The 17,688-nt window shown below is 39.8% G+C and overlaps 1 protein-coding gene across 1 annotated transcript in view; it reads left to right on the forward strand.

Annotated features, from left to right (window-relative positions):
- The window catches only part of LOC143650658 (uncharacterized), a 48,930-nt gene that overhangs the window by 20,137 nt on the left and 11,105 nt on the right, over nt 1–17,688 (forward strand). The window contains exons 2-3 of the mRNA XM_077121710.1: nt 16,650–16,776; nt 17,188–17,371. Of these exons, the coding sequence (XP_076977825.1) occupies nt 16,650–16,776; nt 17,188–17,371 (311 nt within the window). The remainder of the gene's footprint in view (nt 1–16,649; nt 16,777–17,187; nt 17,372–17,688) is intronic.

Consider the following 17,688-nt stretch of genomic DNA (forward strand, 5'->3'; position numbering starts at 1 on the left):
GGGAGCACAGAAAGAGGCCCTTTAATCCTGTATAGAGTATTGATATGCCTGGCAACATCCTAGAGTATATTCAAAAGAAAATAAAAAAGTATTGGAAAAGTCCCCTGAGGGAGGGGAGAAAGACTATGGAAATATTAAACTTACCATCAGGGAATCCCCTAATACTGCGGCAAACTTTAGGGATACCCAAATCAATAGGCCATGCCCACGATCATGAGGCTTACTCTTGTGAATCTTATGTAGGTAGCAGAGAAGCTTAGACTACCTATAGGCATGCCTAAGAGTTACTTCTGGAGGACCTCTTTTGTTGCTCAGATGTGGCCTCACTCTCTCTAAGCCCAGCTCTGCAAGTGAAATCATTGTCCTCCCCACTACATGGGACATGGCAATGTGGGAGAGGACTCCCACGGATGAATCCAGACCTGGCACTGTAGGATCAAACAATCCCATTCTTACCAAATGGGGGAAAAGAAGTATAATTAATAAAGTATCAGTGGTAAAGAGAGCTCAAACACAGTTGAGAGGCTACTCTGGAAGTTGCTCTTACACAAGTTTCAGTTAGACCCTGTGTTCTAGTTTGCTAGCTGCCGGAATGCAACACACCAGAGATGGATTGGCTTTTAATAAAAGGGGATTTATTTTGTTGGTTCTTCAGAGGAAAGGCAGCTAACTTTCCACTGAGATTCTTTCTTACGTGGAAGGCACAGGATGGTCTCTGCTGGTCTTCTCTCCAGGCCCCTGGGTTCCAACAGCTTTCCTTGGGGTGACTTCTTTCTGCATCTCCAAAGGCCTGGGCTGAGCTGCGAGTGCTGTGATGAGGAATCCCGAGCTGCTTAGGCTGGGCTACATTGCTCTCTCTCATTTAAGCACCACCCAATTAAGTCAAATGTCACTCATTGCAACAGACCCGCCTCCTAGCTGACTGCAGATGTAATTAGCAACAGATGAGGTTCACGTACTGTTGGCTTATGTCCGCAGCAACAAGATTAGGTATGCTCACCTGGCCAAATTGACAACTGAATCTAACACACCCTGCTACCTATCATAACCTGCCAATGCCCAACCAGGACTATTCAGCCAATCCTAAAGAACACCTAGGGTAATATATAAGATTCCACAAGGTTTCCATGGGTCCCTGGTCCAGATAAGCCCTGAAACCTAGCCCAGCCTCTCCAGAACATCAGACAGTTCATCTCCCTACCCCATACTAGGACAGACCCTTCCAATATGAAAAATTTAGAATCGCTATAGTCCAAACAACCCCAAAGAGAGGTATGGAAAGAGCAAAGGTGATGGTGTAATTATAGATAGAAAACAGGACTTAACAAATGAATATGAATGCTGAATCATTAAACTGATATCTCTTTTAGGCTCCAGTATTTTAGAGCAGCTAGAAGGTAAAAACCTAAAATTGTGAAATTGTAACCCATGTCAAAGTCTGAAATATGTTCTACAACTAATTGTGGTGGTGTGCTTTGAAATTTACAGCTTTTTTTGGTATATATGTTATTGATCACAAAAAAAGAAGGGAAAAAAAGTCGATTGTGATGATAAAAAAGTATGTAAGCCCTCTAGCCTCCTATATTCTGGAGCAGCTAGATGGAAAAATATGAGGATCGTATGGTAGCCCATGACAAACTCTGGGATCTATCTTGTAACCACTTTTTGAAGAGTACTTTGAAAACTATTGCTGTTTTATTTCTTTTCTTTGTATATATGTTATACTATACAATTTAAAAAGCTGGAAAAAAAAAAAGATGATCAGATGCCCAGGTATCACCAAAAAAATGACAAGTCATACTGAAAAACAGGAGGATATGACCCACTCAAAGGAACAAATCAAAAAGAGAGGATACAGAATTTGAAACAACTAATTAAAGGTGTTCAAACAAATCTCATAAGTCAATTCAAGGTAATGTAGAAAAATGGCTAAAGAGATAAAGAACAGTAAGAAGACACTGGGTGAACATAAAGATTTGAAAGTATGCTAAGAAAAAAATAATAGATTTAATAGGAATGAAAGGGACAACAGATGAGATTCAAAATATACTAGAGGCACACAACAGATGTGAACAGACAGAAGAAAGGATCAATGACTAGAAGACAGGATATCTGAAATCAAACAGACAAAAGAACAGATAGAGAAAAGAATGGAAAATTTGAGCAGGTTCTCAGGGAAGTGAATGACAGCATGAAGGGCTGGGGGTCTCAGAAGGAGAAGACAAGGGAAAAGGGGCATAAAGAATATTTGAGATGTTAAAATAAATTTAGAGTGAAATGCTGGTGACTGGTGAGGGGGAGGGGTGGTGGTAATGGTATGTATGAATTTTTTTTGTTTTCTTTTTATTTATTTTTCTGAATAGATACAAATGTTCCAAGAAACGATCATGATGATGAATATGCAACTATGTGATGATATAGTGAATTACTGATTATATATGTAGAATGGAATGATCAAAAGCTATGAATGTTTGCATTTGGTGTTTTTTGGTATTTTTTTTAATTTTAAAATTAATTAAAAAAAGAATTTTTGAGGAAATAATGGTGGAAAATTCCCCAACTCTTACTAAAGATATAAATATGCATACCAAAGAAGTACAACATACTACAAACAGAATAAATACAAATAGAACTCCAAAATACGTATTAATCAGAATGTCAAATGCCAAAAAAAAGAGAATCCTGAAAGCAGCAACAGAAAAGCAATTCACCACAGACCCGGGCCCAGTTTTTCACCCGAAACCATGGAGGCGAGAAGGCAGTGACATGATATACTTAAGATACTGAAAGAGAAAAACTGTCAGTCAACAATTCTTCATCCAACAAAACTATCCTTCAAAAACAAGGGAGAGGGGTCAAGATGGCGGCTTAACATCGTGGACATTTTAGTTCGTCCTCCAGAACAACTACTAAGTAACCAGAAACAGTACAGAACGGCACCTGGAGCCATGTCAGTGACTAGACACACAGCATATCCCAGTCTAGACCAGCTGGACTGGCTGTGAGCCCCACCCCACCCCCAACCGTGAGTTCCCAAAGCTGCAGCGGCCAGCGCCCCTCCCCCACAGGCCACTTCCCAGAGGGGAAAGGAAAGAACTTTACCAGCAGCAGGGACTGGGCACAATCAAACGCCAATTGTGGAACTAATTAACGAATTCTGACTACTAAAAATAGGCCTCCAGTCAGGAGAACCTGGTCAAGCGGAGGTTACTCATTTTTGCCCTGGTGCCAAGGGGGCAGGACTGACAGAAAAAGGGGGGGAAAAAAAAAGAAGGAAACGGTGGTTTTTGTGGCTGTGTATCTACAAAGGCTTGACTGCCTCTGGATACAGCGGCAGGAATTTTCAGGCTGCAGCGGCCCCAGGCATAGGCAGAAGTGAGCTCTTTTGGGGGCTTATCTGGAGCCTATGCCTTCCCCAGGGGAGGGGTGAAGCCCCACCCAGGTGGAATCCCTCCATCAAGGAATTCAGACACCAGGGGCTTGGTAATTTGAAGCCATTAAAACCAGCCTACAACCTCTCCTCTGTCTCTACCACGCCCCCAGCAGGGAGAGCCTGCCAAAGTTAAAGGTACCACATCATCTTATGCTGGTGGGACCTGCAGTCAGACAAGCGCCACATACTGGGCAGGATAAGAAAAACAGAGTCCAGAGACTTCACAGGAAAGTCTTTCAACCTGCTGGGTCTCACCCTCAGGGAAAACCAACACAGGTGACTCTTTCCTCCTGATAGGAGGACAGTTTGGTCTGGGAGAATCTGGCTGGGGTCTATAATATCTAAGTAGACCCTCCTAAGTGTGTGTGTGGGGGGAAGGTACCACACAAGCAGGGCAAGAAAAAAGAACTGAAAAATTCTCCTCTGTTAAACAAAACTTAAGCTAAAGGTCCAGATAAAGCTGAAAGGAGTGTCAAAGAACAGATAGACAACAAATTCCTCCAGCAGGAAAACCCTAGATAAAAGAAGTGAAAGCAATCTCCAGAATAAACTAATTAAGGTAATTAAATGCCTAGACACCAGCAAAAAATAACAAATCACACTAGGAAAATTGAAGATATGGCCCAGTCAAAGGAACAAACTAACAATTCAAATGACATACAGGAGCTGAAACAATTAATGCAGAATGTATGAACAGACATGGAAAACCTCATCAAAAACCAAATCAATGAATTGAGGGAGGATATAAAGAAGGCAAGGAAAGAACAAAAAGAAGAAACTGAAAGTCTGAAAAAACAAATCACAGAGCTTATGGGAATGAAAGACAGTAGAAGAGATGAAAAAAAACAATGGAAACCTACAATGGTAGATTTCGAGAGACAGAACATAGGATTTCTGAACTATAGGAGGATGGAACATCTGAAATCCACCAAGAAACAGAAACTATAGGAAGTAAATGGAAAAATATGAGCAGGGATTCGGAATTGAAAGACAATATGAAGCGCACGAATATACGTGTTGTGGGTGTCCGAGAAGGAGAAGAGAAGGGAAAAGGAGGAGAAAAACTAATGGAGGAAATTCTCACTGAAAATTTCCCAAACTCTTATGAAAGACTTAAAATTGCAGATCCAAGAAGTGCAGCGTACCCAAAAGAGAACAGATCTAAATAGACATACTCCAAGACATTTAATAGGCAGAATGTCAGAGGTCAAAAAAGAGAGGATCTTGAAAGCATAAGAGAAAAGCAATCCATTACATACAAGGGAAGCCCAATAAGACTATGTGCAGATCTCTCAGCAGAAACCATGGAGGCGAGAAGACAGTGAGATAATATATTTCAATTATTCAAAGAGAAAAACTGCCAAGCAAGAATTCTATGTCCAGCAAAATTTTCCTTCAAAAATGAGGGAGAAATTAAAACATTTTCAGACAAAAACTCACTGGGAGAATTTGTGACCAAGAGACCAGCTCTGCAAGAAATACTAAAGGGAACACTAGAGACAGATACGAAGACAGAAGAGAGAGGTGTGGAGAAGAGTGTAGAAAGGAAGACTATGAGTAAAGGTAAAAAGAAGGAAAATTAGCTATGACAGATAAAATCCAGAAGGCAAAATAGTAGAAGAAAGTACTACCCATGCAGTAAGAACACTGAATGTTAATGGATTAAACTCTCCAATCAAAAGACATAGTCTGGCAGAATGGATTAAAAACCAGGACCCATCTATATGCTGTCTCTACTCAAAGGACACGAGGCCAAGGACACAAATGGACATTTACGCACCAATGTTTATAGCAGCATCATTAACAATTACCAAGAGATGGAAACAGCCAAAATGTCCATCAACAGACACTTGGCTAAACAAACTGTGACATTTACTTAAGATGGAATATTATGCAGCTGTAAGACAGAATAAAGTTATGAAGTATGTAACAACATGAATGGACCTTAAGGACATTATGCTGAGTGTGATTAGCCAGAAACAAAAGGACAAATACTGTATGGTCTCACTGATATGAACTGATATTAGTGAATAAACTTGGAATATTTCCTTGGTAACAGAGGCCATCAGGAGATAAAAATAGGGTAAGATATTGGGTAATTGGAACTGAAGGGATACAGATTGTGCAACAGGACTGAATATAAAAACTCAGAAATGGAAAGCACAATATTACCTAACTGTAATACAATTATGTTAAAGCACTGAATGAAGCTGCATGTGAGAATGATAGAGGGAGGAGGGCTGGGGCATAAATGAAATCACAAAGAAAGATAGATGATAAAGATTGAGATGGTGTAGTCTAGGAATGCCTAGAGTGTATAATGATAGTGACTAAATGTACAGATTAAAACAATGTTTTTGCATGAGGAAGAACAAAAGAATGTCATTACTGCAGTGTGCTGAAAACAGATGGTACTTATTTCAACTAATGTGTGAGACTAAAGCAAAAAATGTTTATTTGGTACAAATCTATACTTTGACTAGTGCATCTCCTAATATAACCTATGTAGATAGTTGATTGAACACCTTAAGTACATGGAACTTTGTATAGGACATGAGATTTTGTTGGTTTGTCCAGGTGATGCCCTGATGAATCCCAGAGTGATTTGATCAGTGAGTGGAAAAGTATTTGCAAAGTCCCCTTTGGGAAATAGTGAGAACGGGGGAAAACTCAACTTCCCCACGTTGAATTCTTGATATTCTCACAAGCAGTGTGGACAACCAAAGCTATAGGCTGAGCCCCCAGTCTTGGGGTTTGTTCATATGAAACCTAACCCCACAGGGGATAAGTCAAGCCTACTTAAAATTAAGCCTAAGAGTCACCCCCAAGAGAACCTCTTTTGTTGCTCAGATGTGGCCTCTCTCTCCAGCCAACACAGCAAGCAGACTCACCACCCTCCCCCTGTCTACGTGCGGCATGACTACCAGGGGTGTGGATCTTCCTGACAGCGTGGGACAGACATCCCAGAATGAGCTGAGATTCAGCATCAAGGGATTGAGAAAAACTCTAGAATGAGCTGAGACCCAGCATCAAGGGATTGAGAAAACCTTCTTGACCAAAAGGGGGAAGAGTGCAATGAGACAAAGTGTCAATGGCTGAGAGATTCCAAACAGAGTGGAGAGGTTATCCTGGAGGTTATTCTTATGCATTAAGTAGATATCACCTTGTTATCCAAGATGTAATGGAGAGGCTGGAGGGAACTGCCTTAAAATGTAGAACTGTGTTCCAGTAGCCATGTTTCCTGATGATGATTGTATAATGAAATAGCTTTCACAATGTGACTGTGTGAATGTGAAAACCTTGTGTCTGATGCTTCTTTTATCTACCTTGTCAACAGATGAGGGGAACATATGGAATAAAAATAAATAATAGGGGGAACAAATGTTAAAATAGATTTAGTTTGAAATGCTAGTGATCAATGAAAGGGATCAGTAAGGGGTATGGCCTGTAAAATTTCTTTTTCTGTTTGTTATATGTTTCTGTTGTGTTTTTATTTCTTTTTCTGAATTGATGCTAATGTACTGGGAAATGATCATGATGAATATGCAACTATATGATGATATTATGATTTGCTGAGTGTATGTGTTGGGAATGTTTGTGTTTCTTGTAATTTTTTTTAATAAAAAATTAAAAATATATATGTGACACCTCGCCAGCCAGCCAGCCCGCCCGCCCTCCTCTCCCCCTTTGTCCGCCGACCCGGTGCATGGCGCCCACGCCCCGCCAGCCAGCCCGCCCTGCCAGCCAGCCCACCTGCCCTCCTCTCCCTCTTTGTCTGCCGGCCCGGCGCGCAGCACCCACGCCCCGCCAGCCAGCCCACCCGCCCTCCTCTCTTTGTCCGTTGGCCCGGCGCGCAGCGCCCACGACCCGCCAGCCAGCCCGCCCGCCCTCCTCTCCCTCTTCCCCCTTCTGCTCCGGCGGCGCTCCATCCGCCATCTTATCCTTCCATTTCTCCTCCTGCTCCGGCGGCTCTCCAACCACCACCATGCCCTCTTCCGCCTTCACCGGCTCCTCCGCCACCGGCCTCGACAGCCTTGCCACCCTCACCTTTCCTCCTCCAGAAAAGCTACTGGGGGAGTGGAGACAATACAGAGCAGCTCCCGGAGCCACGGAGATCAAAGGGACGGCGTACCCCATCCTGGAGTGGCTGACTGTCTGGGAGAACCAGTTCCGGTGAGATCGCCGAGGGGCGCGGGCTTTCCCGGGTGGGACGGCAAGCGGCCAGAGTCCCTCCCTTCCTCCTTCCCAGGCCAGCTGGCAGAATTGGGCAGGGGGTCCCCTTGGGCCGCAGCGGCTGGCGCCCCCACCACGTGAGCCCCCCGGACCAACTGAGAGAGTTGGGTCGGAAATCCCCAGACTGCGGAGAACGGTGACCGGGGGGTCCCTTCCAAACACGTGACTCCCCGGTCCGGCTGGAAACAGTGCACTCTCCCAGGCTGCGGCATCCGGCGCCCTCCCGCCACGCTTGGTGCCCCCGGCTGACTAGGAAATTCGGTCGGGCGCTCTCCCGTGCTGTGGCAGCCGGCGACCCTCCCCGCGTTTGGACCCCCGGGCCGGCTGGCACTCTTCCAAGCCGCTTCGGCTGCCAAACCTCCCCCACGGCGAGAGTTTTCCAAAGTTAAAGGACCCACAGCACCTTTTACTGGTGGGACCCGTAGACAAACGTGTGCCACGAGCGCCACCTACTGGGCAGGATAAGAAAAACAGAACCCAGAGATTTCACAGAAAAATCTTTCAACCTGTGGGGTCCAACACCCAGGGAAATCTGACTAAATGCCCAGACACCAGCAGAAGGTAATGGATCACGCTCAGAAAATTGAAAATATGGCCCAGCCAAAGGAACAAACCAATAGTTCAAATGAGATACAGGAGCTGAAACAACTAATGCTGAATATATGAACAGAAATGGAAAACCTCTTCAAAAAAGAAATCGATAAATTGAGGGAAGACATGAAAAAGACATGGGCTGAACAAAAAGAAAAAATAGAAAAACTGAAAAAACAAACACAGAGCTTATGGAAGCGAAGGATAAAGTAGAAAAGATGGAAAAAACAGTGGATACCTACAATGATAGATTTAAAGAGACAGAAAATATAATTAGTGATTTGGAGGATGGAACATCTGAATTCCAAAAAGAAACAGAAACTATCCGGAAAAGAATGGAAAAATTTGAACAGGGTATCAGGGAACTCAAGGACAATACAGAACCGCACAAATATACGTGTTGTGGGTGTCCCAGAAGGAGAAGAGAAGGGAAAAGGAGGAGAAAAACTAATGGAAGAAATTATCACTGAAAATTTCCCAACTCTTATGAAAGACCTAAAATTACAGATCCAAGAAGTGCAGCGCACCCCAAAGAGATTAGACCCAAATAGGCATTCCCCAAGACACTTACTAGTTAGAATGTCAGAGGTCAAAGAGAAAGAGAGGATCTTGAAAGCAGCGAGAGAGAAGCAATCCATCACATACAAGGGAAACCCAATAAGACTATGTGTAGATTTCTCAGCAGAAACCATGGAAGCTAGAAGACAGTGGGATGATATATTTAAGTTACTAAAAGAGAAAAACTGCCAACCAAGACTCCTATATCCAGCAAAACTGTCCTTCAAAAATGAGGGAGAAATTAAAACATTCTCAGACAAAAAGTCACTGAGAGAATTTGTGACCAAGAGACCAGCTCTGCAAGAAATACTAAAGGGAGCACTAGAGTCAGAACCGAAAAGACAGAAGAGAGAGGTATGGAGAAGAGTGTTGAAAGAAGGAAAGTCAGATATGATATATATAATACAAAAGGCAAAATGGTAGAGGAAAATATTATCCAAACAGTAATAACTCTAAATGTTAATGGACTGAATTCCCCAATCAAAAGACATAGACTGGCAGAATGGATTAAAAAACAGGATCCTTCTATATGCTGTCTACAGGAAACACATCTTAGACCTAAAGATAAATATAGGTTGAAAGTGAAAGGTTGGGAAAAGATACTTCATGCAAATAACCAGAAAAGAGCAGGAGTGGCTATATTAATATCCAACAAATTAGACTTCAAATGTAAAACAGTTAAAAGAGACAAGGACACTATATACTAATAAAAAGAACAATTAAACAAGAAGACATAATAATCATAAATATTTACGCACCGAACCAGAATGCCCCAAAATACCTGAGGAATACACTGCAAACACTGAAAAGGGAAATAGACACATATACCATAATAGTTGGAGACTTCAATTCCCCACTCTCATCAATGGACAGAACATCTAGACAGAGGATCAATAAAGAAATAGAGAATCTGAATATTACTACAAATGAGCTAGACTTAACAGACATTTATAGGACATTACATCCCGCAACAGCAGGATACACCTTTTTCTCAAGTGCTCATGGATCATTCTCAAAGATAGACCATATGCTGGGTCACAAAGCAAGTCTTAACAAATTTAAAAAGATTGAAATCATACACAACACTTTCTCGGATCATAAAGGAATGAAGTTGGAAATCAATAATAGGCGGAGTGCAAGAAAATTCACAAATACATGGAGGCTCAACAACACACTCTTAAACAACAAGTGGGTCAAAGAAGAAATTGCAAGAGAAATTAGTAAATACCTAGAGGCGAATGAAAATGAAAACACAACATATCAAAACTTATGGGACGCAGCAAAGGCAGTGCTAAGAGGGAAATTTATTGCCCTAAATGCCTTTATCAGAAAAGAAGAAAAGGCAAAAATGCAGGAATTAACTGTCCACTTGGAAGAACTGGAGAAAGAACAGGAAACTAATCCCAAAGTAAGCAAAAGGAAAGAAATAACAAAGATTAGAGCAGAAATAAATGAAATTGAAAACAATAGAGAAAATCAATAAGACCAGAAGTTGGTTCTATGAGAAAATCAATAAGATTGATGGGCCTTTAGCAAGATTGACAAAAAGAAGAAGAGAGAGGATGCAAATAAATAAGATCAGAAATGGAAGAGGAGACATAACTACTGACCTCACAGAAATAAAGGAGGTAATAACAGGATACTATGAACAACTTTACGCTAATAAATACAACAATTTAGATGAAATGGATGGGTTCCTGGAAAGACATGAACAACCAACTTTGACTCAAGAAGAAAAAGATGACCTCAACAAACCAATCACAAGTAAAGAGATTGAATTAGTCATTCAAAAGCTCCCTAAAAAGAAAAGTCCAGGACCAGAAGGCTTCACATGTGAATTCTATCAAACATTCCAGAAAGAATTAGTACCAACTCTCCTCAAACTCTTCAAAATAATCGAAGTGGAGAGAAAACTACCTAATTCATTCTATGAAGCCAACATCACCCTCATACCAAAACCAGGCAAAGATATTACAAAAAAAGAAAATTACAGACCAATCTCTCTAATGAATATAGATGCAAAAATCCTCAATAAAATTCTAGCAAATCGTATCCAACAACACATTAAAAGAATTATACATCATGACCAAGTAGGATTCATCCCAGGTATGCAAGGATGGTTCAACATAAGAAAATCAATTAATGTAATACACCATGTCAACAAATCAAAGCAGAAAAATCACATGATCATCTCAATTGATGCAGAGAAGGCATTTGACAAGATTCAACATCCTTTCCTGTTGAAAACACTTCAAAAGATAGGAATACAAGGGAAGTTCCTTAAAATGATAGAGGGAATATATGAAAAACCCACAGCTAATATCATCCTCAATGGGGAAAAATTGAAAACTTTCCCCCTAAGATCAGGAACAAGACAAGGATGTCCACTATCACCACTATTATTCAACATTGTGTTGGAAGTTCTAGCCAAAGCAATTAGACAAGAAAAAGAAATACAAGGCATCAAAATTGGAAAGGAAGAAGTAAAACTATCACTGTTTGCAGACGATATGATACTATACGTCGAAAACCCGGAAAAATCCACAACAAAACTACTAGAGCTAATAAATGAGTACAGCAAAGTAGCAGGTTACAAGATCAACATTCAAAAATCTGTAGCATTTCTATACACTAGTAATGAACAAGCTGAGGGGGAAATCAAGAAACGAATCCCATTTACAATCGCAACTAAAAGAATAAAGTACCTAGGAATAAATTTAACTAAAGAGACAAAAAACCTATATAAAGAAAACTACAAAAAACTGTTAAAAGAAATCACAGAAGACCTAAATAGATGGAAGGGCATACCATGTTCATGGATTGGAAGACTAAATATAATTAAGATGTCAATCCTACCTAAACTGATCTACAGATTCAATGCAATACCAATCAAAATCCCAACAACTTATTTTTCAGAAATAGAAAAACCAATAAGCAAATTTATCTGGAAGGGCAGGGTGCCCCGAATTGCTAAAAACATCTTGAGGAAAAAAAACGAAGCTGGAGGTCTTGCACTGCCTGACTTTAAGGTATATTATGAAGCCACAGTGGTCAAAACAGCATGGTATTGGCATAAAGATAGATATATCGACCAATGGAATCGAATAGAGTGCTCAGATATAGACCCTCTCATCTATGGACATTTGATCTTTGATAAGGCAGTCAAGCCAACTCACCTGGGACAGAACAGTCTCTTCAATAAATGGTGCCTAGAGAACTGGATATCCATATGTAAAAGAATGAAAGAAGACCCGTATCTCACACCTTATACAAAAGTTAACTCAAGGCGGGCCGCGGTGGCTCAGCGGGCAAGAGTGCTTGCCTGCCGTGCCGGAGGACCCCGGTTCGATTCCCGGCCCCAGCCCATGTAAAAAACAAACAAACAAACAAAATATAATAAAACAAGAAAATGTTTAAAAATGTTTCCCTTTCTTCCTCCCTTCCTTCCTTCCATCCTTCCTTCCTTCTCTGTCTTTCCTTCCTTTCCTCCCTCTCTCTTAAAAAAAAAAAAAAAAAAAAAAAGTTAACTCAAAATGGATCAAAGATCTAAACATTAGGTCTAAGACCATAAAACAGTTAGAGGAAAATGTAGAGAGATATCTTATGAATCTTACAACTGGAGGCGATTTTATGGACCTTAACCCTAATGCAAGAGCACTGAAGAAGGAAATAAATAAATGGGAGCTCCTCAAAATTAAACACTTTTGTGCATCAAAGAACTTCATCAAGAAAGTAGAAAGACAGCCTACACAATGGGAGATAATATTTGGAAATGACATATCAGATAAAGGTCTAGTATCCAGAATTTATAAAGAGATTGTTCAACTCAACAACAAAAAGACAGCCAACCCAATTACAAAATGGGAAAAAGACTTGAACAGACACCTACCAGAAGAGGAAATACGGATGGCCAAGAGGCACATGAAGAGATGCTCAATGTTCCTGGCCATTAGAGAAATGCAAATCAAAACCACAATGAGATATCATCTCACACCCACCAGAATGGCCATTATCAACAAAACAGAAAATGACAAGTGCTTGAGAGGATGTGGAGAAAGAGGCACACTTATCCACTGTTGGTGGGAATGTCAAATGGTGCAACCACTGTGGAAGGCAGTTTGGCGGTTCCTCAGAAAGCTGAATATAGAATTGCCATACGACCCAGCAATACCATTGCTAGGTATCTACTCAAAAGACTTAAGGGCAAAGACACAAACGGACATTTGCACACCAATGTTTATAGCAGCGTTATTTACAATTGCAAAGAGATGGAAACAGCCAAAATGTCCATCAACAGAAGAATGGCTAAACAAACTGTGGTATATACATACGATGGAATATTATGCAGCTTTAGGACAAGATAAACTTATGAAGCATGTAATAACATGGATGGACCTAGAGAACATTATGCTGAGTGAGTCCAACCAAAAACTAAAGGACAAATACTGTATGGTCCCACTGATGTGAACGGACATTCGAGAATAAACTTGAAATATGTCATTGGTAACAGAGTCCAGCAGGAGTTAGAATCAGGGTAAGATAATGGGTAATTGGAGCTGAAGGGATACAGACTGTGCAACAGGACTAGATACAAAAACTCAAAAATGGACAGCACAATAATACCTAATTGTAAAGTAATCATGTTAAAACACTGAATGAAGCTGCATCTGAGCTATAGGGTTTTCTTTGTTTTTTCTTTTTTTTTTTTTTACTATTATTACTACTTTTATTTCTTTTCTCTATATTAACATTCTATATCTTTTTCTGTTGTGTTGCTAGTTCTTCTAAACTGATGCAAATGTACTAAGAAACAATGATCATGCATCTATGTGATGATGTTAAGAATTACTGAGTGCATATGTAGAATGGTATGATTTCTAAATGTTGTGTTAAGTTCTTTTTTTTTTTCCGTTAATTAATAAAAAAAAAAAAACTGGTTAAAATGGGAAATGTTATGTAGTATATATTACCACAATAAAAATTTTTTTAAAAAAGTTGAAAATAAAAAATATATATATATATGTATAAGTAAAGAATACTAATAAAATATAGAGAGAAAATATAGAGAAAAGGCAGAAAAAATAGAATAAAGGGATAAAACTATACTATATATTTTTTTCCATTCATAAAACTTTTATTCCGGTAGTTTAGTGGTTAGAATGCCTGCCTTCCATGCGGGAGACCCAGGTTCAGTTCCCAGACCATGCACCCCCCCCCCCCCAAAATCAAAAAACCTTTTATTCCACTTACATCAACTTAATACATGTGTTAACAGTTATGTTTGGATTGTTCATGAAAATTTCATAAGACATTAAGCAAAGTTAGTCATCATCAAATTATTTCACTGCTAACTATTTATACAGCACATGCATATCAGGCAAGTATCAAAAAAAATCTCAAAAACCAAAAGCTTAAAAAAATGAAATAATTGTTTTTTTGTTTTACTGCTGTGTTTGATAAATACGAAGTAAGGACTATCAAGCAACTCATGTTTACTGAGTCATTACTTGTACATTTGTTCTTAGGTTGACTGAAACATTTAAATACAAATAAAGTGAGTGTAGCAAAAATAATGAGGCAAACAACAGGTAACATTACATATAATGGAATGTGAACAGTTTCTGCCCTTCAGGATAAATTGTGTCACAGCTTTGTCTAAAGGAGCATTTCTGCAGTTGGAGTCAGAGGTATGCATACTGAGATCGTGTATTTTACAGATACACGTGGTCGTGGTTCACCATGTAATATACATGGGATATCTATTTCTACCACAGCCCTTGAAAATGTTCCAGCCTTAAAGTACCAACAATAACTATACTTGTGACTGGAACCTGTTATCCCTTTTATCCCCAGCGGGACAAACCAATATGTTGTGGGCAGTTTTCTTTGCTTACACACGGAAGTAGTTTTAACACTGGCCCTTATGAAGCCACAGTGTACCAAAAGTACTATGCCGAACATTTATAACTTGTATAAAAATTCTACATCCCCATAGTAGCCACCTCAAGATGAAAACAAAAAACTCTCTAATTGTTAAGTTGCTCTACTCCCCTAATAGTAAACATAAAAATCACATGAGAAATACAGAAATTCAAATAGAAGTAACATAAACCTGTCATAAATCGTAAACAAAACCTATTTGTGGGATAGCATGGATGACAAACAATCTATTGTGTAAATTTTAGTATGAGGCAAGACAAAAGTTGGAAGGCCAGTTAATTTTCCCCTCCTCTTGCTTCAGCTTCGTCTCCTTGGAAATTCGAATCCACAATGTCAAGTTGTCTCTCAGTAATTGCATTACTAGTGTGGTGTCTTTGTATGATTCTTCACTTTATGTTCCAGCAATGGCGTCATCAGAAGCTATCTTTGCAAGAGAGCAGGCTTTCTCCAGGGAGTTCAGAATCTCATAATAGAACACAGAAAAGTTTAGGGCTAGACCCAGTCTGATAGGATGCATCAGTTGCATTTTCTTTTTGCTGATTTCAAATGCCTCTTGGTACGCTTGTTGTGACTGAGCCACAATCCCTTTCTTGTCATCACCAGCAGCAACCTCAGCCAAGTTAACGATAGTAGTCACCTTTCATTTTCAAATAGAAGCCTTTTGCTCTCTGCTTGTGAGGCACTGGGAATCAAAATTTTTTCCAAAAGAGACAGTAAATCATTACAGATATCTCTTTACTCAGTCTCAATTTTCTCTCTGTGTTCTCGAGCCATCTGCTTTTTTTTTTTTCTCAGCACTTTCTGTCTTTTGCTCAGTACTTGAGAAGACCCTCCTAGATGGCTTATGAGCTCCTACATTTTTATGAGCAACTGCGAGAAGTTGCTCCTCATTGGATAATTCAGCTCCTTGCTCAGACTTCATGCAGGCTGCCGTGTCATCATGTCACCCAGCCTGCACGTCAGGTCTGGCCTTCTGCACCAGCTCACGTTCTGTGTCCGGAGTAGGTGGTGGTGATGGATGGGGCTCAGCATTCTCTGGGCAGTGGCAGCAGCAAGGCTGAGACTCATATAGTAAATTTATAATTCTGTATGGATTAGATGTGAATACAATATAAATACCCCATCTACCTAACAGTTTGTCCCTGGCCCATATATCAGTATGTGTCATTTTCCCCAGTGTGTTCTGTCATCTACCTGGGGGCTTGCTTAGGACTCTTCTCTGCCATTACTGTTCACCTCCCTGCTCATACCATGCGATGGATTACTGAAGTTTTTAAATCCTTGATATACGTGAGGTGAGGCAGGGCTACACCTTGTTCTTCAGAAAGCTCACAATGTTTTGAGATTTGTTTTTCTTATTAGTTTGGAGAGAGCATACTCATTAAGTCCAAAAAAAATAGTTTTGGATATTTAATGGAATTTTGTAAAGGCTATTTGTCTGTTTTGGGAGAATTGATATCGTGGTGGCATCTTTCATTTATTTCCTTCTGCTTTGATAGCGTCTAATGAAATTTGCTAAATTTTTCTATTAGGATCTTTTTCTCTCCTTCATTTGACTTTACTACTTAGGTAAAATTAGTTTTTCCCATCGAATAGACTAGCTTTATTGACGTATAACCTACATACCATATCATTTACACATTTTAAATGTGCAGTTTTATTATATTAGCAGGGTGTGCAGTCATCACTGGAGTGAAAATGTAGAGATAATTTCAGTGTGTCCATGGTGGTTTTTTGCTTCTGAGGAAGTATGTCCAGGACAGTTCTAACAACCAAGTCATGAAGTGAATGTTTGGAGTTCACAGACTCTGATGTCAGCGTTCTATGAATTCAGTATCAGCACCAGTGCTGTCATTCTCACCATCTTCCTTCACATATACATGGGCTCTTTTAGGACTCAGTGACCTTTGAAGATGTGACTGTGAACTTCACCCTGGAGGAGTGGGCTTTGCTAGATTCTTCTCAGAGGAAACTCTACAGAGATGTGATGCTGGAAAACTTTGGGAACCTGTCCTCAGTAGGTAAGGGTATGTCATTCCTTCACTTAGTCAGTTAGAGAATTGATATTCCTTGCTTATCAGTACTGCTGCCATTATATTTGTGGGAAAGGTATATGGGCAAATAAATAAATTAGCTGTGGTCTCAGACATCATGGACCTAGAATCTGTTTCCATGACAGTGAAAATCTATTCATTAAACTGAGTTTTCCTTTCTGTCTTGAGTAAGAGACTTAAAAGTTCTTTTAGCCTCATTAGAGTATAGTCTTCATGGGTTCTTTTCAATATTGGGATAGTTTTACTATGTTTATTAAATTGCTGGTCATTTGACGCCTTGTACTTGTTTCTGATGACAATCTGAAATAGTGAAACCCCTGAATAGCTTCCTTTGCTCCCTGGCACCTTCCGAATAATACTTGTTCACTCATTTTACAGATGAGGAGGCTCAATTTCAAGCCAATGGATCAGTTGCTCATGAGAATATTTTTAAGCAGAAGACGTGCAAGGAACAGATAATGGCAAAATTCACAAGAAATCATTCTAGTGCCTACGCATTACGAAAATATTTGGCAGACCATAACATTGAAAATCAGCAAAAAACACTGGGGGGGCATCACCGGTAAGTAAGAGAAACCAGTTTCTCAAAAGAGAATATTAGTATATCATGAAATTTTAAAATAATTAAATTATATCCAGTTTCAGTTTATTTTCAGAGAATTTTACCTGAAATACTTTTTTCTTAAATGTGACATTCCTATTTAGTGTTTGAAACATAATTCAGGTGGAAACGGTATCAGGAAACCCCATGTCTGAGAAACACTTTTAATCATGTCATGCCATCTTCCAGAACACTCAGAATGTTTATTGGACTGTTGAACAGTTCACACAGGGTAGAAAACCACTTTCACTGAAAACACCAAAAATGTAATTCTAATA

The sequence above is a fragment of the Tamandua tetradactyla genome, chromosome 11, assembly GCF_023851605.1.
Source record: "Tamandua tetradactyla isolate mTamTet1 chromosome 11, mTamTet1.pri, whole genome shotgun sequence".
Taxonomy (NCBI): Eukaryota; Metazoa; Chordata; class Mammalia; order Pilosa; family Myrmecophagidae; genus Tamandua; species Tamandua tetradactyla.